The sequence below is a fragment of the Rutidosis leptorrhynchoides genome, chromosome 1 (assembly GCF_046630445.1).
Source record: "Rutidosis leptorrhynchoides isolate AG116_Rl617_1_P2 chromosome 1, CSIRO_AGI_Rlap_v1, whole genome shotgun sequence".
Classification (NCBI taxonomy): domain Eukaryota; kingdom Viridiplantae; phylum Streptophyta; class Magnoliopsida; order Asterales; family Asteraceae; genus Rutidosis; species Rutidosis leptorrhynchoides.
In genome coordinates, this window is record NC_092333.1 from 265,054,535 (window position 1) to 265,079,596 (window position 25,062).

A 25,062-nucleotide genomic window follows, 5' to 3' on the forward strand; every position below is an offset into this window, starting at 1 on the left:
TTTGATCTTTTGAAAATTTATTCTAGCTTTTACCCTAGATAATTTTTTTTGGAATAACCCTTCACCGGTGTTATTAAATTATTTTTGTAGGTTTTGTGGGTTTCATATTTTCATTTTTAGCTCAAAACTTGCGGTTTTGTGTCACCCACTTGCTAACCTTGTATTAAGAAAGCATACGTCCAGTATACTTGCTCCGTATATTACCTTTTGGTAAACTACAGTCCGATTGTAAAGGAAAGCGTTGAACAAGCAACTATTAAGGCAATGTCTAATGACATGCAGATGTTCATGGTCTAAAACGTGTCGGATGCAATTACTATCCTTTGTAGGAGCAATAGTAAAGATCACCCTATAATTTTTCGGTCTGGCACAAGGTCCTGTCTCTGACCATTGCACTGTTCTTACGGTTGACACCTGAATTGGTTCAGGTGACCTAATGAATTCCAGGTAAATTCCTAGTGAACGCATTGAAAATGGGTTTTCAGAAAACAATCGGTTTTAATTTGATCAAAATATTTTCTCGTTCAAGCTCGAGTTTAGATATTATTGAATTCCATGAGTTTGTAATTCTCAATCTTTAAGGTCAATCTCAAGGGTTGAGTAATATCAGTCTTAAAGGCTGATTTTTAATCTTTAAGGAGATTATCCTTTCTGGGGGTCTGATTCATTAGTCTGATCAAGCTAATTTGCACGACGCCCTCTCCATTTTACGAGACAGATCCTCTCATGGTTAGGATAAGTTTGACCACTTGGCTACCCTGTTTGATGCTGAGATCCGTGGATTTCCTGCTGATTTTAGAGACTACTTTTCTAGATTTTTCGTCAACCTACAGCTGGTCTGGACGACAACTTCTTGACCTAAATCAAGAAGCGCATGTCTTTTTCTGAAGACTTTACTTCATTTTAATGGTGGAATTGATTCATCATGTAGATCCATCTTTTCTTCCATTTATATTACAATTTACCGGGTAAAATAGTTAATTTTGTCCAAAACAAAAGTACCTGCAATAATCTTGTACAAAATATGTGATATGTGTTTTAAAGAACTTGATAAATTCTTCCCACACTTAGCTTTTATTTATTCTTTTCTTTGGCTTTTTATTCTCTTCTATTCCATTTTAAATGAATTCAAGCGTTTTGGGTTGTTTCTCCATTTATGTTCTCTACGAGGTAACAATAATTTCGGCATAGGTAACAATAATTTCGGCATTAACACCTAGTTTTATCGTTCATAAATATGTATAAACATGATTTTGAATTAATTTAGTTGAAAATTTTTCAAATTTTCACAAAATTTGGCAATTAAACTAAGTGTAAACCCGAGAGAATTTATAACCCTTCCCCACACTTGAGATCATGCAATGCCCTCATTTGCATGAAATCAGACTATAATTATAAATTCATGAGGGTGATTAGTGTAGAAAAGTGATTAAAAATACCGAGTTTGCAAACATATTATTTTATATCACATTTGATATTTTATGTCTTGTCGTCAAAATTAGTAGCTTTTACTGAACTTAATGTCAGTCTTTTGAAAGTGCGTTGTTTTACCCTGTTTTGTACATAAGATAAACTACAAACATATATATATATATATATATATATATATATATATATATATATATATATATATATATATATATATATATATATATATATATATATATATATATATATATATATATATAAACCTTTATTCATTAAAACAATTTAAATGAATGATTTTTAAAATTTTGTTTCCTTTTACTTTAGGTAGTTTCGGTATGTTTATCTAGTTCGTCCCTCGACAAAATTTAAAATTTGTCGTTTTTAAAGCTATTGTTTTATAAGCAAAGATTTTTAGGTTTTTTTAATTTTTTTGGTATACTTTAGATCAATAAAATTAAAAATAATGATAACAAAATTTTTCGCCCCGCCCTCGGGTAAAGCAATTTTGGTTCCATGACCTAGTCTTCAACTTACGATGAATTTTAGAAATAATTTTTTTAACTTAATGAAATAAAGTAATTTTTGTTTTTTTTAAATCACACAAAAATTAAATTTAAAAATGCATATAAATTTCATACAAAACCTACAAAACAAAAATTCAGAATGGGGGGAGAAAACTAGTTCTTAAGTGTCTTCTAGCGGAAAAGACCAATCGGATTCTATTCTCGGAACTACACAAGAATAGAACAACTAACTCTAGACAGCGTTTTCCTTTTAGAACATTAGAATCTCCCCACACTTAGGTAGCTGTGGTGTCAAAATTGTGATTAACTTCATCATCAATTTCTCTTGGACCATAATCAACTTGCATATCTGTGACTTTTGATTTAAGCCATTGGTCGGATTCCTGTGTAATATCCACAAATTCAACTAGTTTCGCCTTTTCTTTAGGCGAAAGATTGGATACTAACCGGTTACATAACTTAAAGTTCCCGTTGGTTCTAGCATCGCGGATCCGTTTAATAAGTTTCTTCATTGAACTATTAATAACGGAGTCATTTAATTTCGTATCAACAATGGAGTTCTTTGTTATCAGGTCATCATTAGGTTTTACTTCATTTTCCCCACACTTAGGCGTTTTATTATTGCTAAGCACTACCGTTGGAGTTGGTAAAACAATATGGTTCTTACCAATCGTTTTTGTTGGTTCAACGGTTTTGGTTGGTGGAGATTTAGCCTTTCGACTCACAAAGGTGATTGATTTTTCATCATTACTAAGTGTCATTCTACCCTCTCTTACATCAAATAACGCCCTGGTGGATGCTAAGAATGGTCAACCTAAAACTAAAGGAATGGTTGGGTCCTCTTCTATGTCAATGACAATAAATTCGACTAGAAAGGTTAATTACCCACTTGAACGGGTAGGTTGTCAGCAATTCCAGCTGGTTGCCTAATGGTTTGATCAAAGAGTCGAACACTCATTTTTGTTGGACTTAACTCACCTACTCCTAATCTCTTATATAATGAAAGGGGCATAACACTCACACTCGCACCTAAATCTGCTAGTGCATCATACATGACACAATCACTAAGTAGACAAGGAATAATAAATTCACCCGGATCACCCACCCTGGGTGGAACTTTTGGTCGAACTGTCTTCACCGGGTTTACTTTTACGGTTTTTGTTTCTTGCACTTTCTTATTCTTCTTCTTTCCAGAGGTATCACAAACTTTATTACCTATTATTTGCTCATACTCAACAACTTTTCTTGGAAACGGGATGGGTGGTCTGTATGGTGCCACCACTGGCTTTACCTACTCGGATGGTGGTGGTGTTGTAACTTCTTCATTGTTACTCACATCTAAAACCTTCCCATCTTCTGATGCTAGTTTTTCAGAATTTTTTGACACCATATTAACATTCTCATTCCGAGGATTTACTTCAGTATTACTCGATAGCTTTTATTATTCCCTCTCACTCATCATGCTTGCTAGAGTACCTACGTGTGACGACCCGGAAATTTCCGACTAAATTTAAACATTATCTTTATATTATTCTGACACGATAAGCAATGTTTGTTAAGTTAAATCTCAAGGATTTTAAACTATGTTTATACATTCATTTAAACCTCGACCAAATTCCAATGATTCACGAACCATTAAATGAACATATATGAATATGTATGTATATGTGTATATATTATAAATTGAAAATGTCAAAAAAGTATTTAAACGTATAATGCTTTACATGAACGTATTTGTTTCAATATGATTATCGACGAAATTAAAAAAAATATATTAAATGCTTGAATTATCAGAAACATTGAATTATGATTACAAGTCTCTGTTGAGAGGTCCACTATGATTGAGAAAATCTATTCCTTTTAACGATATTCGGAATAATTTGTAAAGCTATTTATAAATAAAAACAAAAAGTGTCATTTACGAAAGTTAGACAAAAGTTAGTGGAGAATTGGTTTCCATAATATTCTATTAATCTATTTTCAAACGTACAAAAACGTTTTCAGTTTAAAAAGAACTTTATTATTAAAATATATATAACTTTTATAAATATCTAGAATCACTTTTGACAACTCATTACTTAACCAGTATAATAAATATAATGATATTTATATTTTATTTCATTAAATATATATAACGATTTAAATTAATATTATATATATTTATACGCGTATTATATATACATAGTTTTTATACTTTTACTATACTTTAACTTTACATTTACTTTACTTTTACTTTACTTTAACTTTAATAATTCACTTTAATAATTCATACTTTAATAATTCACTTTAATAATTCATACTTTAATAATTCACTTTAATAATTCATACTTTAATAATTCACTTTAATAATTCATACTTTAATAATTTACTTTAATAATTCATACTTTAATAATTCACTTTAATAATTCATACTTTAATAATTCACTTTAATAATTCAAAAATCTATTATAAATAGAATTCAATAGGTTTCATTATTTCATAGAAACTTGAAAATATATTTCTCTAAACTCTCTCAATCGATTTACATATATATATATATATATATATATATATATATATATATATATATATTTGCTCTGTATTATTTCAAGATATTATTAGTATACATAAAATATTACGACGGAGTGCTGTCCGAGTGATTTCAAAATAGTTTTTTTGAATGAGTCGAAGCTAAGGAAATTATGGGTTATAGCTATGGAGGTGATGGGTATGGTTCATGGGTATGCTCGTGAGGTCAATCTAGTGTTTATCATCTCTGTTGCGTCTACGTACTTTCCTGCAATATTGAATCTCAATATTGATACGTTCGTGAATCCGAGGCCAACCTTGCACTTGTTAAATGACGTTATATGTATTTTTACTACGAAATACAGTATGGTGAGTTTCATTTGCTCCCTTTTTAATTGTTTTTGCAATATATATTTTTGGGCTGAGAATACATGCGCTGCTTTTATAAATGCTTTACGAAATAGAGACAAGTGATCAAAAATGATAATTCTGCGGATTGATGTGCTAGGTAATTTAGTTACATGTTATAAGAGCATGTGAGCGCGAATCCTAAAGATACATCTATCGGGCTTAACACCCCCATCCTGTAGGCTGCACTAGACATAAGAGCTAGTGGGCGGATGTTTAGTACTTCGAGGATTATTTATACACTTGCGAGTGTACGTATCCATCTTTGCGAAGATGACTTATTATATTATTGTTAAGGTTGGTTACTAGGGCCTCAACATAAGCAGAACGGTTTTATACACTTGCGAGTGTACATGTATTTATAAACGGAAATCTTGTGGTCTATTAATATATTGAAATGATTGTTATGATAAACCTATGAACTCACCAACCTTTTGGTTGACACTTTAAAGCATGTTTATTCTCAGGTATTAAAGAAATCTTCCGCTGTGCATTAGCTCATTTTAAGGATATTACTTGGAGTCATTCATGGCATATTTTGAAAGACGTTGCATTCGAGTCATTGAGTTCATCAAGATTATTTTTAAGTCAATTATAGTTGGATGTATTATGAAATGGTATGAATGCCGTCAACTTTCGTTGTAAAGAAAGTTTGTCTTTTAAAAACGAATGTAATGTTTGTAAAATGTATCATATAGAGGTCAAATACCTCGCGATGTAATCAACTATTATGAATCGTTTATAATGTATATGAACGGGTCATTTCAGTTGGTATCAGAGCGGTGGTCTTAGCGAACCAGGTCTGCATTAGTGTGTCTAACTGATAGTCGTTAGGATGCATTAGTGAGTCTGGACTTCGACCGTGTCTGCATGTCAAAAGTTTTGCTCATCATTCTTGTCAGAAATTACTTGCTTATCATTCTTAGTCTAGACACATCTTATTGCATTGATTACATGAATAGTGTATAGACAAAATTCATATCTTAGCGTATCTGCTAATTCATATCTTAACGTATCTGTTACTGTAAACTTTGCCTGACATATTCCGTAAATTCCTCCGTAATCTACGAAATCTTTTGCGCTATATATATAGATATTCTATGTAATTAGAATACCACCCGATAGCCGAAAAATCTTTTCATATCGAAAAATCCTTTATTCAATCGAACAAAATGGAATTCGTCATTAGTTCAAGTCCCTCGAATTTCGATATGGAATCCCACTCAAGCTCCGAAAGCAGTGTGACAGGAATGGATCAACCAATTAGCCATCATCTATTCTGGATGAATTGGGGATAGGTTCGTACCCTCCTCAATAATTGGAGACAAGAAGAAGGTGATCCCTTCCATCCACCACATTGCCCTCTTGGCGATGAACCTGAAGCACTTACCGGCGAACCGGTCTGAAACACCATTTGCTCTCTCATTTTCAGAATATCTCGTCACGATTATATACTACATCAAATTCTAGATTTTATTTATCCGCTCGTTCGAACCGACAATCACCCCGGTGTAACAGAAGAAGTCAACGCGCTTCGCGCTCGAGTAGTGGCTTTAGAGAATATGGTGCAAGGGTTACAAACACCAACAAATAACGAAGTATTAATTCATAATTTCAATTTTATTGAATAAATACTCCGTAGAAGTTATGTAATTTCTAAAGTCTTTAGGGATTATTCAGTTCTAGTTTCAACCGTAAATCAAATGAGTTTAATTTAATATTAACTCATTAAATCTATGTTACATCTGAAGAAAATATGCACATATATATTTTCATAAAGACTGTAATAAAATTCTGTTGTACAAAATATTAATTGTGAAAAAAAAAATATTTAACGGGTAGGTAATACCCGAGAGATATATAAATTCACAATTAATATGTTACATTTTTCGAATCTGATTAAGCAAATCATCAACTATACTCCCAAAATCTCACAACAATATACATTCTTGTATAGTAATCAAAACAACCATTCTCACCCAAATTTGATTACGCATTCTGATTTTGACAAATCAAAATCCAAGTCATGATTTAACAGAAGACATCACTCTTAGATTCCTACATCTTTCAAAGCTATATTTTGACTTCAAAACTGTGTTAGAACATCATATATATATTAACGATTACAAACTGTGTTCAAACTCTCCGAAGTTTTCGAAGACACTTCAAACAATGAACAATTGAGATGATGATCCAACCACATATTACCCACATTTATGTACCTAAAAAGCTCTCGAAGCCAAAATCATAGTTCAACGCGTATCCGTGTCAGACCCTTTGGCATTTATTAGCTAAAATGACTTTTCAATTCCTTTTTAAAGTAGACAGTTTTGTCACAGCTCCAGCAAGTCAACTTCGACTTTTCAGTCGGACTAGTCTTATTATAACCTCGATAGATACGTTGCCCTTTCGCCAACGTTACCGGGGAATCGTTTATATTCACCACATTAGCAATAAACTTACCAACAACTTCACTGATCTTTGACTTTCCAAAAAAAAAAAAAATCATTATAATTATCGAAACCCTATCATATATTAATTCGTACCTTATAACAAGAATTGCCATACCAATTATTGAGAATCAGCAATCAGTATTTTGAAACCTCGCAGCATGTCTACATCAACAATTACATATACACACAACGTCTACCTCCAAGACTTACATTCTTTGAATGAGAAATTTCTGAAAAACACCCTAAACTGCGAACCAGTTCTCGAAATTTTGAAAAATGCTGATGAAGCAACAAAAACTGTAAACGACCTTAACAGTAAAAAGTTGGATTATAAAGGATAGTATATTGGCAAAGCTCAGAAAAAGAGAAGCTTTAGAACTGGAAAACAGATTGAGCAAAGTATGAAGGAGGCTGTGGACAAATCATAAAGGCTGAACCTGCCTTCAAAGGATCCAAATGATTCATTACTTACTGAAGTCATTAACGAATACCTTGCTCCTAACTCTAAACCCCTGCGGACAATATCCTTCATCATCCTCTGATATTAGACATTCTAAGATATCATCGTATCTTTCATTATAAATAACATCCATACTTCTGAAGATATTTTTATAATTATTCTTATCTGAAATCATTTACCTCTTCGCGCTATCTGTATTATATCATAAAGGAAACTATTTTAGTTTCTAAATTCTGAAACATTCGAGTTTAAAATAGGAATATTCTTGAAGAAGTGTTGGGAGCTGAAGCATGAGTTAGTATAATATAATGACACTTGATCAACGTGATTATATTACAGTAATTCATGCTGAGTTTCTAAATGGAACATGATGATTCACATATCATAACGTCATCATGTGCTATGTTACACGACTCTTGTATTCTATTTAATCTCTAAAAATATCAAGAATATATTTTCTTGATGATTCGGTCTTTTCAGGGTATTTTGGTAAATTAACAAATCAAGATCGTGTCATTACAATTTCCTTCCTAGAACAATAACAATGTTCATTCCGAAATTAATATCTGCGAATTCTGGACCATTACAAGCGGTGCTTAATCGCAAGAAGAAGAAACGAAAGGACAAAGCTCCGAACTAGAAATGGGAGTATAAATCATAGCAAATAGAAGAGAGCATTAACTGTGGATGACAATGATTAAAGAAGAAGCAAGGACTTTGAAATATAAGGGAAGATATAAAACCCAACAACAACCCAGAAATCACAAACCGTATATATCAATGCATATAGCAATATAAAGACACGGGAGAGCTAAAAACACTATAAAACCAAGAGTATAGTAGAAGTAAATAGATTCTTCCGGAGGCAGATGAAAAAGAAGAATGACAGATATGAAAGTGAGGAGTATATCGAGAATCAGTACTGGATGAAGCATATTGACAAATACTTTAAAATATGAGTTGAGGGAGAAAGAATAGAAGGTGTGAGTTGTAAGGAAACGAAGGAGGTGGATTTATAGTGAAATACCCGACAGAGAAATCAAGATGGATTATCGTATTAATTCGAAGAGAATCATAATCTCCTTAATCACCGAAGCATCAAATCCAACATAGATTACAAAGATTTTCTTTAAATTCGGAGATCAATTGTGATGACTTCAAAAGATATGACGAATCACTATAATCTTATTTCCTTCATTTACGATAACTTCCCTCATACGCTTCGAGTAATCGAATTATTTTATCCATACTTCTTAGACATGATAAAACTTTATAATCGTCATAATAACATTCTCATTGTTAGTCATGACGACCTCTATCAAATTTCGGGGACGAAATTTCTTTAACGGGTAGGTACTGTGACGACCCGGAAATTTCCGACTAAATTTAAACATTATCTTTATATTATTCTGACACGATAAGCAATGTTTGTTAAGTTAAATCTCAAGGATTTTAAACTATGTTTATACATTCATTTAAACCTCGACCAAATTCCAATGATTCACGAACCATTAAATGAACATATATGAATATGTATGTATATGTGTATATATTATAAATTGAAAATGTCAAAAAAGTATTTGAACGTATAATGCTTTACATGAACGTATTTGTTTCAATATGATTATCGACGAAATTAAAAAAAATATATTAAATGCTTGAATTATCAGAAACATTGAATTATGATTACAAGTCTCTGTTGAGAGGTCCACTATGATTGAGAAAATCTATTCCTTTTAACGATATTCAGAATAATTTGTAAAGCTATTTATAAATAAAAACAAAAAGTGTCATTTACGAAAGTTAGACAAAAGTTAGTGGAGAATTGGTTTCCATAATATTCTATTAATCTATTTTTAAACGTACAAAAACGTTTTCAGTTTAAAAAGAACTTTATTATTAAAATATATATAACTTTTATAAATATCTAGAATCACTTTTGACAACTCATTACTTAACCAGTATAATAAATATAATGATATTTATATTTTATTTCATTAAATATATATAACGATTTAAATTAATATTATATATATTTATACGCGTATTATACATACATAGTTTTTATACTTTTACTATACTTTAACTTTACTTTTACTTTACTTTTACTTTACTTTAACTTTAATAATTCACTTTAATAATTTATACTTTAATAATTCACTTTAATAATTCATACTTTAATAATTCACTTTAATAATTCATACTTTAATAATTCACTTTAATAATTCATACTTTAATAATTCACTTTAATAATTCATACTTTAATAATTCACTTTAATAATTCAAAAATCTATTATAAATAGAATTCAATAGGTTTCATTATTTCATAGAAACTTGAAAATATATTTCTCTAAACTCTCTTAATCGATTTACATATATATATATATATATATATATATATATTTGCTCTGTATTATTTCAAGATATTATTAGTATACATAAAATATTACGACAGAGTGATGTCCGAGTGATTTCAAAATAGTTTTTTTGAATGAGTCGATGCTAAGGAAATTATGGGTTATAGCTATGGAGGTGATGGGTATGGTTCATGGGTATGCTCGTGAGGTCAATCTAGTGTTTATCATCTCCGTTGCATCTACGTACTTTCCTGCAATATTGAATCTCAATATTGATACGTTCGTGAATCCGAGGCCAACCTTGCACTTGTTAAATGACGTTATATGTATTTTTACTACGAAATACAGTATGGTGAGTTTCATTTGCTCCCTTTTTAATTGTTTTTGCAATATATATTTTTGGGCTGAGAATAAATGCGCTGCTTTTATAAATGCTTTACGAAATAGAGACAAGTGATCAAAAATGATAATTCTGCGGATTGATGTGCTAGGTAATTTAGTTACATGTTATAAGAGCATGTGAGCGCGAATCCTAAAGATAGATCTATCGGGCTTAACACCCCCATCCTGTAGGCTGCACTAGATATAAGAGCTAGTGGGCGGATGTTTAGTACTTCGAGGATTATTTATACACTTGCGAGTGTACGTATCCATCTTTGCGAAGATGACTTATTATATTATTGTTAAGGTTGGTTACTGAGGCCTCAACATAAGCAGAACGGTTTTATACACTTGCGAGTGTACATATATTTATAAACGGAAATCTTGTGGTCTATTAATATATTGAAATGATTGTTATGATAAACCTACGAACTCACCAACCTTTTGGTTGACACTTTAAAGCATGTTTATTCTCAGGTATTAAAGAAATCTTCCGCTGTGCATTAGCTCATTTTAAGGATATTACTTGGAGTCATTCATGGCATATTTTGAAAGACGTTGCATTCGAGTCATTGAGTTCATCAAGATTATTTTTAAGTCAATTATAGTTGGATGTATTATGAAATGGTATGCATGCCGTCAACTTTCGTTGTAAAGAAAGTTTGTCTTTTAAAAACGAATGTAATGTTTGTAAAATGTATCATATAGAGGTCAAATACCTCGCGATGTAATCAACTATTATGAATCGTTGATAATGTATATGAACGGGTCATTTCATTACGTGTTTTTCTAGATTCAAAATGGAAGCTTGTTGAGTTCTTAATGATTGATCAAACCTCTCATTTGTTTGGGTTTGAGATGTAATAAATTGTGTTTGAGATTCCATTAGCTTTGCCATCATTTCTTCCAGATTTGACTTTTTCTCTTCGGTTTGTTGTGGTGGTTTATATAAGCCAGGTCTTTGTTGATTGAAAGTGTTGTTTTGAGTTAGTTGGTTATTCAGACCTTGTTGGTTTTACGAGTTATTGTTTGGCCCATTTGGATTGTAAAGAATGTTTTGATTTCGATTAAAGTTTGGCCTTGGAGGTTGATAATTATTTTGATAATTATTTCCCGGCCTTTGGTTCATGTAGGAGACATTCTCACGTTGTTCCATCGTTTGCTCGATGTGACAATCTTTCGTTAAGTGTGGTCCACCGCATTGCTCACAACTGATTCGTATTGCGTGAATATCTTTATTCATCTTTTCCATTCGTCTCTTGAAAGCATCTATTTTTGCGGAAACGGAATCAAAGTCATGGATAGAATTGGCTCTAGCCGCTTTAGATGATCTAACGATATCTTTTTCTTGGTGCCACTCATGCGAGTGGGAGGCTGTGTTATCAATAATTTTTTAAGCTTCAGTTGTGGTTTTCTTCATAATGGAACCACCAACTGTTATGTCGATGTCTTTTCGTGTAGCAACGTTGCATCCTTGGTAGAATATTTGTACTATTTGATAAGTATCTAAACCATGTTGAGGACATCCTCTCAACAACTTTCCGAATCTTGTCCACGCTTCATATAGAGTTTCATTTGGCTTTTGCGTGAATGTAACAATTTCTCCTTGAAGTCTCACGGCTTTGGATGCCGGAAAGAATTGTTTAAGAAATTTTTCAACTAAAACATCCCATGTGTCAATCGCCCCCTTCAGGTAACGATTTTAACCAATCTTTGGCTTCTCCCTTTAAAGTCTAGGGAAACAACATGAGATAGATCTGTTCATCCTCAACTTCTCTGATTTTGAATAGAGTACAGATCCTATTAAAGGTTCGAAGATGTTCGTTTGGATATTCTTTTGGCGTACCACTATATTGGCATTGATTAGTTACCATGTGTAGGATTTATCCTTTGATTTCATAATCTGGCGCATTAATATCTGGCTTAATAATGGGGTGACCTTGGCCCGTGCGTGTGGCTCTCATTCGGTCTTCCATACTTAGAGGTTCCAAATTTTCCATGATTGAATTTGTTGAATACGAATCACTAGAGGATTCTGATTTAATGGTTTCTTCCACGGCAATCTCTGGAAGAGTAATTTGTGGTTCAGGAGGAATGATTAGTGGTTCTGGATCTCTGAATTGTCCCTGAATATCCTCCGGATTCTCAATTGTGAAATCGGGTTCAAAAGATGGATTATCGGAAATTTGAGTTGGAGTACTTGTTCAACTAGATGACGATTCTAAAGAAAAATCAACGGCGACAATATTGACTAGATGTCTTGATCGAGTTACATGTGGTGAATGTATGAAAGGTGGTGAACGTTTTGCTCGGTGCATTCACTGAATATCCTATTAGTTATAAAAGATAAAAATTATATAAGTTATAAAATTAATAGACTTTTCTGATTTTACCCACGTTTCGAATAGCCAATAGATGCAGCATGTAGCCAGGACCCTTTAAATCGGAAGCCCACAACTCGCCACTAACAAATCCAACTATTACTACGAACCAGAAATTTTTGGATGTCTATCAATTTAACCGCTTAAAATAATTTTTCGTTTTGAAATTGTAGAGAAGAAATAGAAAATTCTATGTCCTAAAAACTAGAGCATCGAGAAATAAGAAAGAAAAAGAGCGCGTCGAAAAATGTCGAAAAATAATAGGTCGAAAAAAAATAATAAGAAAGTAAAACGTCAAAACTTAAAAGTCTAAAAATTAAAAATTAAAAGTTGCGTCTAAAGGATTTAAAGCTTAAAAAGAATTCTATATCCAAAAACGGCAATTACATAAAAGGCACTTAAAATTTATTTAAAACTAAGGCGATAAGCTACGTCGTAAGATTCTAAAGCACCTAAATCTTAATCTAAAGAAAAAGCACTTAAGGGAATTTTGCAAAGCCTAAAAATCTAGAAATAAAGAAACTACGGCAAAATACTAAGTTTAAAACTAATTACGAACGATAAATATACAAATTACGATTTAAACAATAAAAACGATATAAATATAAAAAGATATAAAATAAAACTATAGTTATAAAATACAATTTTTTAAAAATATTATTTTATATTATTTATATATAAAAGTATTAATCTATATAATAAATAATAATAATTAAACTAAATATTACAAATTATATATTAAACTAGAAATATAAATATATTAAATAAGTAAACCCTAATTAATAATAATAATTTAATTAAAACCTAAACCGTATTTAATGCTGTTAAGGATCCTGACGTGTCAGACCACCCCCATGCGATCGCATGGGGTTTAAGCGTTGAAGCCATGCGGTCATATGGAGATGCAGGTTCAGAATGTTGCAGGCTAAAAATTGCAGTTTCAGTTTTTTTTTTTTACTTTATATTCTTTACTAAATCTATATAAGTAATATTTATAACAATTTTTTAAAAAAAAAACTAAAGAAAAATAGTTTTATACTTTATAAAATATATTTTCTTTTTACACACTTAAATAGATATATATATATATATATATATATATGTATATATATATATATATATATATATATATATATATATATACTTTTTTTTATGTTTTTATATTTTTGTATTTTTAACAAAATATTTTTACAAAATAAGAAATATTATATTTTTACAAAAATATCTTAAAAACTAATTTTTTTATAGCGTTTTGCTTCGGCCTTCCCCGGCAGCGGCGCCAAAAATACTTGGTGTTATGCGAGGTGTATACAAAATAATTATATTTTTATTGCGAAATACTATTAAATACGATACAATTTTACACAAGTTATTTATTTATTTATAGAGTGGATATACCTAAACCTTGCTACAACACTATAGCCAGTATACCTAATCGTAAAGTAGTGTAGTTTTTAGTAAGTCCGGTTCGTTCCACAGGGAGCTAGCCAAGTTTAACGCTATATTTTTAAACTATATATATATATATATATATATATATATATATATATATATATATATATATATATATATATATATATATATATATATATATATATATATATATATATATATATATAAGTAGTATTATTATTATTATTATAAAAATGGGGTTTACCGTTTAATGACCGGTTTGTCGATTTTAAATAAAGCGTAAAGATAAATGATGATAATATAAATGACAGAATTTAAATTGCGATAAAGTAAATTGCAGTAATTAAAATGACAGTAAATAAAGGTACGATGAAGTATGAAATAAAAGTATTATGCTTATTTAAACTTCCGTAATCATGATGTGTGACGTTTTGATTTTAATTAATTGTTACCCGGGTTAATTGTCCTTTGTCCTGGTTTATTTGATACCTATCTGGTTTTTGTCCATAATAGTCCATCATTCATAATTATAAAATGCTCTTCAAATTAACCTTATTCCCGAAGTCAAATATTCCAACTAATTAGGGATTCGAACTGTAACAAGGTTTTAATACTTTGTTAATAATTACACCAATTATCCTTGTATGTAATCCACCCCTGTTTTAATGGGATATGAATATTAATTTACCCACTTGATCAGAATGAATAATAAATTACCCAACCCGAATAATTAATTAAATGATTGTAAATGATGTCGTATAAACGTCACTAAATAGAACATACATAATCATTTTAATAATTATTAGATTAACTAATTTGAAGATAGGTTCGACAGATTCTAATGAGTTGTCATTCGATTAGACAATACCCTCTATCTATTAAAAGTCAATAGTCCAATGTCCACAAGTGTCGGTCTTTTGTCCAAACCTTAATTATGGTACAAAATCTAATAACCCCGTCTTAATATTTAGTCTAACATCACGATTACTTTGGCTCAAATAAGCATAATAATAACTTAGTTACAATACATTAATTTAAAAAGGAAGAACATAGCTTACAGTGGTGATTAATCGCGTAGCGTTGCACAGACAGAAATTTGACTTAAAACCCGTAAAACATTTCTTACATTAACCCAACTAAACCATAATTTATTATTAATCTTAATTATAATTAAAATTATAATTATAAATATATATTACATAGAGAGAAAGAAAGATTGAAAAAGGTGTGTATGTTTCGTCCAATTCGTTGCCTTTTTATACTACCTGACCAGCAAACTGTTGCCATGCAATCGCATGGAAATCGTGCCTCCAGGCCATACGATCGCATGGCCCTCTGAGCCAGCTCACATAACTTTGTTTTCTAATTTGCCAACAGTTTTTAATATATATATATATATATATATATATATATATATATATATATATATATATATATATATATATATAATTTTAAGAATTATTTATATATTATATTATATTTATGTGCATAGTTGACTTGTAATTTTAGCTCCGTTGCGTCGCGCGTTGATAGTTGTACTTTGTGTTTCACGGCTCGTACTCTTGTAATTTTGAGACGTTTCTCATCAATAAATTAAACCACTTAGATTGTACTTTGTACTTTTTAGCTTTTTGGTCATTTGCGTCTTTAAATCGTCATTTTCTTCTTTTGTCTTCGCACTTATTTATTTAAACGAATATTACATAAAAATAGAAAAATTACAACTAAAAGCTTTACATTTTGGAAGGATATTGTGCCTAAATATATGTTCATTTGGAGCACTATCAATTATAAATATTAATTAATCCATGATAAGTTAGTAATATTAGCTTGGATAATAATTCATATATAATTATTAAACTATTAATAGTTATATAATACTAAAATAACTATATACATATATTTAACTTAACTATATAATAAAAGATTATACACCTATAATATGTGAAGGTTATAATTAAGATAACGTGCACTGTATACGAACCTCACCGCTACATATGGCATAGGGTGGTCATTGTTGCCTAATGGGAACCGCTTGTGAATTTCGAATGCCATGACATAGATTCTGGTCAAGAATCCTGGGCGCCCGGTAACAACTGACTATCATAGTGACTTGTATGATAGAAACAAGATTTGGGTAAAGGTGTACAACGTCTTGTTATAGATTATATCCCGAACTTTCTATAATTAGAAAGTTACTATAAGTGGAAACTTTCCATAAATGGAAATTTTCCAAAAATGGGAATTAATTTAGAAAACCATCATCATTAGTATAATTATTATACTTAAGTCTTTTAGGATATATCTCTGATCGTACATTCTATCTCTAGGTTGAGATTCTGATCACGTTCTTCCGTTCAATTCATTTCTCTTGTGGAATAACTCTTCTGTGCTACTAAGGTGAACTCATAGCCCTGTTTTTACATGTTTTAATGTATTTTATAAATCTTGGGGTGAGACACATGCTTACTTTAAATGATTTACAATTTAGACACAAGTGCCTAAACTTTTTGATATGCAACTTCGTGAGATTATTGTTAACCTGTATTCTTACATGCAAATCCCTGCCATAATATCGTTAATTACTGGAATTGGAATTTTGCAAGCTTAATTATTGTGAGTAGGCCTATTGAGAGTGACGTCTCTACCCATTGGCGTGATCGTCAAGGGGGTACATAATAATGATTGCCGACACCCATACTGTCAGGGGTTAATGTTTAGTTCGATATTATAACTCATGGCATATTGAATATTTTGATGTTTTGAACTAAATCTTGTGGTCTAAAACTTATTAATTATTAAACCTATGATGTTCACTCAACCATTGTGTTGATATTTTAAGCATGTTTGTCTCAGGAGAAGAATAGCTTATGTGCTGCCCTATGTTGCTTGCCTGCTATTGCATTGAAGTCCGCATTTATTATATCTAATCATTTGTTAAACAATTATTACATTTGGGTTTACCATGTAAATCAATTCATTTTCCGCTGCAATTAAATTTCTGATTTTATTAAACGTCTCATTTAGAGTCGTTCTTGCTAATATAAATTGTGTGATGATATTAGAAAAGTCATATTTACCCCCGGCCCTATTTGGGGGGTATGACATTTACTGGTTATTACAGAATGCACAAGAGAGGATATAGTAGTTGCATCACTAAATTCTTCTTACATTTGGGATCATGTTACCGTTCTAAGACTAACCGTTGATATGAGACTTTCAGTTGTTTCATCAAATGTAAACAGGAAAAAATGTGGAAGATATTTGTACATTTTCTGATTGGTTATTGATATTGGTAATGGTGATGTAACTCTGACTAAAGATGGCATATCCGAAATAGAAATGCCTGAAGATGTGTTAGTAAATGATGTGGAAGATCCAATTGGATCAATTATTTTGTCTGTATATCCAGTCTATTTGGAAAACCTCGGAAATCCTACCTACCATCAACAACGTTCAATTCTTGCACCAACTCACGAGATTGTTAACATAATCAACGATCGAATGATGGAGTCGCTTGATGGTGATGCAAGAATCTTCTTAAGCTCGGACATCATATGTCAAACGGAAAGAGATTCTCACTTTAACAGTGAGTTATACACAACGGATTACCTAAACAGGATCAATATTGGTGGTTTACCCAAGCACAATCTTATTCTAAAAGTTGGTGTACCTGTAATTTTGCTTAGGAATGTTGTTCAATCACGTGGATTGTGCAATGGTACTCGACTCCAAATAACTGAACAAATGGACAAAATGATTAAAGCTAAGATCTTAACACGTACACACGTTGGCACAATAACTGCTATTCCACGCATGTTAATTGTTCCATCTGATAAGAGAATTCCATTCAGATTTCAAAGACGTCAGTACCCAATATCCATGTGCATCACAATGACAATCAAAGCCAATGCCAGTCTCTCGCGCATGTGGGTTTATTCCTTCCAAAACCATTTTAACTTTATGTTGCACTCTCGAGAGTTACGTCAAAAAAGGGACTAAGGGTGCTCATTTTAAACAAGAATAATGAAATAACTTAGACTACTAATAAGGTAATCTACAAGGAAGTTCTACAACACCTATAGAGACAGGTTCGTATAATCACATTATATTATTTTTATTTCAATTATCTAAATATATTAACAATGTTCATGAAACCCTAACCCCAACATTTACTTATAATTATATTCATGTAATTTTTATTAGGTCAGATTTCGTTCCTAGTAATGTTAATGAAAACATCTTTTCAGATACTTAGAAATTATATGAGCAATATTGATTATTACATGTAGCGGTCAATTAGAAATGTTTACATGTATTTAACCATTTCGTATATCATTGATCATGTACATGGACCATGCGTGACTTAACATAACGTTTACATCTATTTGAATGTTTTCTTTTATCATTAATCATGTAGATGTAACGTGTGTGATTTAACATATTGTTAGTTGTAGATACAACATGTACTTACTGTATAACACATACAATATGTACGAATATTAACGATTTACTATACAAACTTCTTTTAGTCACTGTGCAACGCACGGGCTATTAAAACTACTTTATATTAATCCAAGAAGTACATAGATTAGAAGCTTGGAACAAGATTTTTACATGTCTTCAATCGAAAATGTAAACTTGCTTTGTAGAAGTAACGTAATGTAGCCTAACTAATTACTAAATTGGAGTAAAAATATAAGAAATATAATTCGATAGCATTTCTAGTGTAGAGAGACTCTCTAACTATGTATGTAAAGGTGTGGAAACTAGCTACTCCTATTTATAGGCCCAAAAGGTCAGCCGACGGTTAAAATGGACTCAGCCGGAGGTTGACTTCAGGCCAGCGACTGTCGACGGTTGAAATGGAGGGTGGCAAAGGCTGAATGTTGTAGTTACAACTTTGAATTTGAATGATGGCTCTAGAAGGCGACTAGGATGATCTTGAATGCCACATACTTTGAATCTGAATGTTGTAGTAAAACATTGCACACAAAATGTGGAACCGGAGTTGTTTATTTATAGACATTTCCCAACCGGAGACTGATGTATTCCAGCCGGCGATTAGGGTCTTCAACATCTATCACTTAGGCCAACGGCTGGATTCTTACACCGACTACTGAAATTGTCAGTTATGATTTGGCCTGTTTAATATAGGACGCTCTTCGACAGCTGATTATCTTGGGTTGACATATGGAGGCGAGAAATCCGGGATCTTTGATATGCCAAGAAGTCACCTTTTTACCCCCGATATTTAGCTCAAAAACATATAGTTCCAAGCTTTATCGAAAAATTAAACATTATTTGCTTTATTTTGTAAATCAAGTAATTACAAAGGTGATGCAAAAATAATCGAAGAAAACGGAGTTAAAACAAAAAATCTAGAGCAAAAACGGTGAAAGTCAAGTTACAACCTCGAAAACCATGTTACGATCCCAAAACAAAATCAAAACTGATCAGACGATAGAGCCACACGAGCTACCACCACTACAACAAAAATGGCTGTTTAGACCCTTTTTTTAGGTCCTAGAGGCAGGGTCCTAAAAATCAATTTTTAGGACACTGAATTTGCAGGGGTCCTATTAAAATTTTCAATAACATCATGGGGTCCTAAAAACCTACTTATAAGAACCCCCTAATTTGATGGGTCCTATCGCAAGTTGACCTTTCAAAAAAGAGTATAAAAAGGTATACTTAATACGACTCTTATTTATAGGGTCTTATTATCAAAAAAAAAAAAACTTTATAGTGAACTAAGAATGTGAGCTCCATATAATAATTTTATAGGACACTTTCTATTCCGGTCATATCACATGATTTTCAAAATTAATCTAGGGTCCTAAAAAGTGTAGTTAATATACGACGCTTAGTTTTAGTGTCAGTAAGTAACTAGAGGTGGGTTAATAGTTACTTAATACGATTTTTAAAAATGTTTTCAGTGATCAACAAGTTTAGAACAATCCTTGATCAATTTAGTTTACTCAAACCAATGTGTGTAGTATTTATGTTTGTAGTAGTGCGGAATGTAAAGTAAAGAACATAAACACAAGGATTTATAGTAGTTCAGGTGGATGTTAACTAATCCACCTTAATCCACTCCCTGATTCACTAATCGCGAGTTTTGCTTAACTAAGCACCTTTCTCCAAATCTGGTGGAGATCTAATTTACAAGTCTTGTACTTCTTCTTAGACAACAAACCCAATCCTTCTATCCTGTTGAAAGATTACCTCTAACTTAGGTCAAATTGTCTTCACCTTGGACAAGTATTAACCCCAATGGAATTAATCAACTCCCTAGTTCCTTTTAAGGAATATGATAGCTAAGCTAGCATATGCTTCTAGTTACAGAGTACAAGACTCACCCTTTCTAGTGATGACAATCCTAACACAAATCTAAGGATTAATACAACACTATGTAAACTCACAAATATAGTAATTTGATAGTAAGTTTACAACCCCTTCTATACTCTATGAGATTATAGAACTTCTCTTGCTAATCACAAATACATGTATATAAGTTATGTTCTTGTGATTCTCTGATGATTTTGAGTTAAGCATGCAAGTCCAAGTCTTCAAAGTTCTCCAAGTCTTGCTATTTGTATGGAGAGATAAAATTATAGTCGTTGCTATAGCTGGGGCCACGGTCGACCGTGGGTTGACCGTACCCGGTCCAGTCTAAAACTTCTATCCATCGTATAGTTATTTGAATCAGTGTTGAACTTTAATCTTTGAACTCTTTACTTCATTTAATACCTTCAAAAGATACTCAACATTCTATACAAGTACTATATGTATTAAGTGTTCATTTACCTTGGATATATAGCCTTGATAGTGACTTATCATACTTAAAGTAACAAGTCTAACATTCTTGAATACAAGTCATGATAATCATTTGAGCTAATCTCAGTTGTGTCATAACCTTTTGTTTGTAATTAACACATTTGCTAAGGTCCTATTGGTTGGTCAACATGTCAATGATGACAGTAACCCACTTTAATCACAAAGCACATTAGACTTAAATTAAAAACTTATTTTTCAATTAATTAAATCTGCTCATGATGTCTTAACAAGTTAAAAAAGTAATATCAATTAAGTATGTTATAAGGCATCAAGTTAATCAAGTCTAAACCATCTTTAAACTAGATTTTAGACTTAAGCAAATCCTATGTGTGTTAATGATTCTTCATCCTTTTAAGATCACTAGATTATGACACATTAAGCATTATCCAATTAGCATAAGCATATATTGAAGTAGTTCAAATACAAGTTGATGGATTTCCAACTTGTAACACATAGTAAGACAAGGTTCATACATATTAAGTAACTATTTAGCAAATTAGCATTTAGCACATTGTCAAATAATACTCATGTATAAATAGCAAGTAGTCACATAATATTCATTTAATGACTAGCAAGAGATCACTAATTAATCTAGGAATAAACATATAGTTATGACATAGCATTGAACTAAGGCTATGTAAGTTTTACTTGCAAAGTGGCATTTGCAAGATTAATATATAAGTATACATTAATGTCCAACACATGTACATGGAAGGAGTAACTCTTGGTTGGGACTTGATGACCATCCTAAGTATGTCTAAATACATTTTAGATGTTCATGTTTTCTTATAAAACTTATGTGTAATTTTTAATCAAGGCTTAATCTGGTGTCATTAGGTATGATTATCCAAGATTAGTTTTCTAGTAACCAAAACTCCTTTGGGTATGAAGGAGGCAACTATTCTAAGCATGTTTAAACAAGTTTCATAAATTATAGATGCCTCAACGTGGTCATACTAAATTTGATCAAAAGTTCGGAAAAAAGGTTCTGTGGTCGACCCACGGTTGACCATGGAGTCGACCGTGCACTCTTGGTTTCATAAACCAGGGTGCAAGGTTCCACGGTCTGACCTGTGGTTGAACCTGGACCGAATCGTGTAGCCTAAATTTCAATCTAGACTTTGTTTGGTTTTGGTCTTTTGCTAGAGTAAGTGTGGATTAGTGAACTTGTGCATTTATATCAAGATGCGTATCATCACTTCTAGTTATGTTCACGTGTCATCATAAAAACACTTATTGTTATGGGTTAAGATTAGTATTATCATTAAGCATAAACCCACATTCTCCCCCTAACATTCTCCCTCTTTTTTATGATGACAAACACATAAGTGATGATGGAAATTTATCTATAAATACGCACAAGTGTTAACATCACTTATCCAGCTTTCTCCCCCTAACATTCTCCCTCTTTTTGATAATGACAAACACATAAGTGATGATGAAAATTTATCTATAAATACGCACAAGTGTTAACATCACTTATCCATCTTTCTCCCCCTTTTGTCGAAGAAAAAAGTTTAGCTCCCCTTAAACTATAACAGCCCAGTCCAGGTAACACGTTCCCCATAGCATGATATTGTCCGCTTTGCCCGTAGGCTCATGGATATTTCTTGGCGACCAAACACGACGAGCACTTTCCCAGGAGGTCACTCATCCTAGTAGTGCTCTCACGTAAGCACGCTTAACTGCAGAGTTCTCATGTGATCTACTGCGCTTGTGGTCCCAAAACGCGTCATGCTAGGAAAGGTCTCCACACCCTTATAAGGCATGCTTCGTTCCCCTCTCCAACCAATGTGGGACAGATGTTACAATCCTCCCCCTAATGGGACACAGCGTCTCGGCTATACACGTTGGTCCGGGTCCTGGCTCTGATACCATCTATAACAGCCCAGTCCATGTAACACGTTCCCCGTAGCATGATATTGTCTGCTTTTCCCATAGGCGCACGGATTTTTCTTGGCGATCAAACATGACGAGCACTTTTCCAGGAGGTCACCCATCCTGGTAGTGCTCTCACCTGAGCACGCTTAACTGCAGAGTTCTCATGTGATCTGCTGCGCTTGTGGTCCCAAAACGCGTCATGCTAGAAAAGGTCTCCACACCCTTATAAGGCATGCTTCGTTCCCCTCTCCAACCGATGTGGGATATATGTTACAATCCTCATTCTGTAACACCCCATCTTAACATGACCACAATATTGTCCGCTTTTTCCGCAGGCGCACGGCTTTTTTTTGGCGACCACACACGAGAAGTACTTTCCCAGGATGTTACCCATCCCGGTAGTGCTCTCGCCCGAGCATGCTTAACCACAACGTACTCGCATACCCGCTCTGTATGTGGTCCTAAAACGCGTTGTGTCATTTAAGCGTGAGGATTAACTTATAATTCCATGATCACTCATGTTCGTGGGCGATGTGGGATTTTCCCAGAGTGTTACATTAACCCCCCCGGACTCATCGTCCTCGATGAGGTTTGCCCCACCACCCCCAACGACACACAACCTGGCTCTGATACCATTCTGTAACACCCCAGCTTAACATGACCACAATATTTTTCGCTTTGCCCGCAGGCGCACGGCTTTTTCTTGGTGACCATACACGAGAAGCACTTTCCCAGAATGTCACCCATCCCGGTAGTGCTCTCGCCCGAGCACGCTTAACCACATTGTACTCGCACACCCGCTCTGCCTGTGGTCCCAAAACGCTTTGTGTCATTTAAGCGTGAGGATTACCTTATAATCCCATGATCACTCATGTTCGTTGGCGATGTGGTATTTTCCCAGGGTGTTACATAAACTAAGCTCGCCCTAAGACAAATGCTCCCCCGTGAATCGTACACGGTGGAAATTAACAACCAAAACATATAAAGCACGAAACACACATATTTTATTCAATCCTAAAGAGAAGTACACACATAAGCACCAAACACGATGGAAACAAATAAAGGAGCACTCAGAGAGTAGACACTGTTTATTTAACATGCATAGTATCTCACATGAGATATGCATGAGGAGTACATTGTTTAGGGTCTATCATAGGGAAGAGAAGTTCTTCCTTCATAGGTGAACTTTACTAACAACTTTCTTAGAAGTTTGTGGGTTCGTCGATGCTGACGATGAAGCACATCACGCTGGATGGGTGATCATAGGGAGATGAACTGATCTTTTTCCCTGCTTTCTTCAGACCCAGTTGTGCTCCATGCTGGTGTGTTTTCATCTTTAGTTACTTCATTGAATGCTGTAACTGAATCATAGTTGATTGGAGAGGTGGTTAGATTATTAAGGTGTAATGCTTGAACATTCAAGTACCTGAAGAGCTTGGTGAGATGAGCTCTGTACAGAAAAGGTCGAGAATCATCATGAGCAAGTACATTCATCTTATTTGCCATGAAAATGCCACGTTGACTGGAATATGGTGCATGAGACACCATAGGAGAGCAGCTTCACTGGAATGTACTTAAGAGAAGAGGCTTCCAGCTTTGCAGAATACATTCTTTCTTATGACTTGGATCCAGAAGTAATATTTGGGAGCAAGATGTTAAGCTTGGAGACCCTCACTTTGAATGGAGATGTGGTTTATGGGAGAACGACAAAAGGTTTTTATGATGTCACCTTTTGATATAAATGCAGGAAGATGATTGAGGTTTGGGCTATGATTGAAGAATTCGACTCCTTCACAGGGAACATGCATTATTTTCCCAAACTCTTGAAGAGTCATGAAGTATTCCCTGTGAAACAAACGAAACTTGATTTCATTTGTTGGAGTAAATTCATAGTTTGCATAAAATTCGCAAACAATGGTAGAGAATTATCGGAAATGAATCATAGTTAAGAATGATAGTTTCTGTTCATTGAAGTTAATTATGATTCAGCCTACTGAATGCACTCAAATCATTGTTTGAGAATTTATT

General features: G+C 32.8%; 1 protein-coding gene across 1 annotated transcript; it reads left to right on the forward strand.

Annotated features, from left to right (window-relative positions):
- The first annotated feature begins 17,655 nt into the window (after positions 1 to 17,655).
- Positions 17,656 to 18,315, forward strand: LOC139897667 (uncharacterized). The gene has a single exon (XM_071880364.1). The coding sequence runs from the start codon at positions 17,656 to 17,658 to the stop codon at positions 18,313 to 18,315; it is 660 nt and encodes a 219-aa protein (XP_071736465.1).
- The last annotated feature ends 6,747 nt before the right edge of the window (positions 18,316 to 25,062 follow it).

Coding starts and splice junctions, on each gene's coding strand:
- LOC139897667 (XM_071880364.1), top strand. CDS start 17,656: ATGCCTGAAGATGTGTTAGTAAATGATGTGGAAGATCCAATTGGATCA.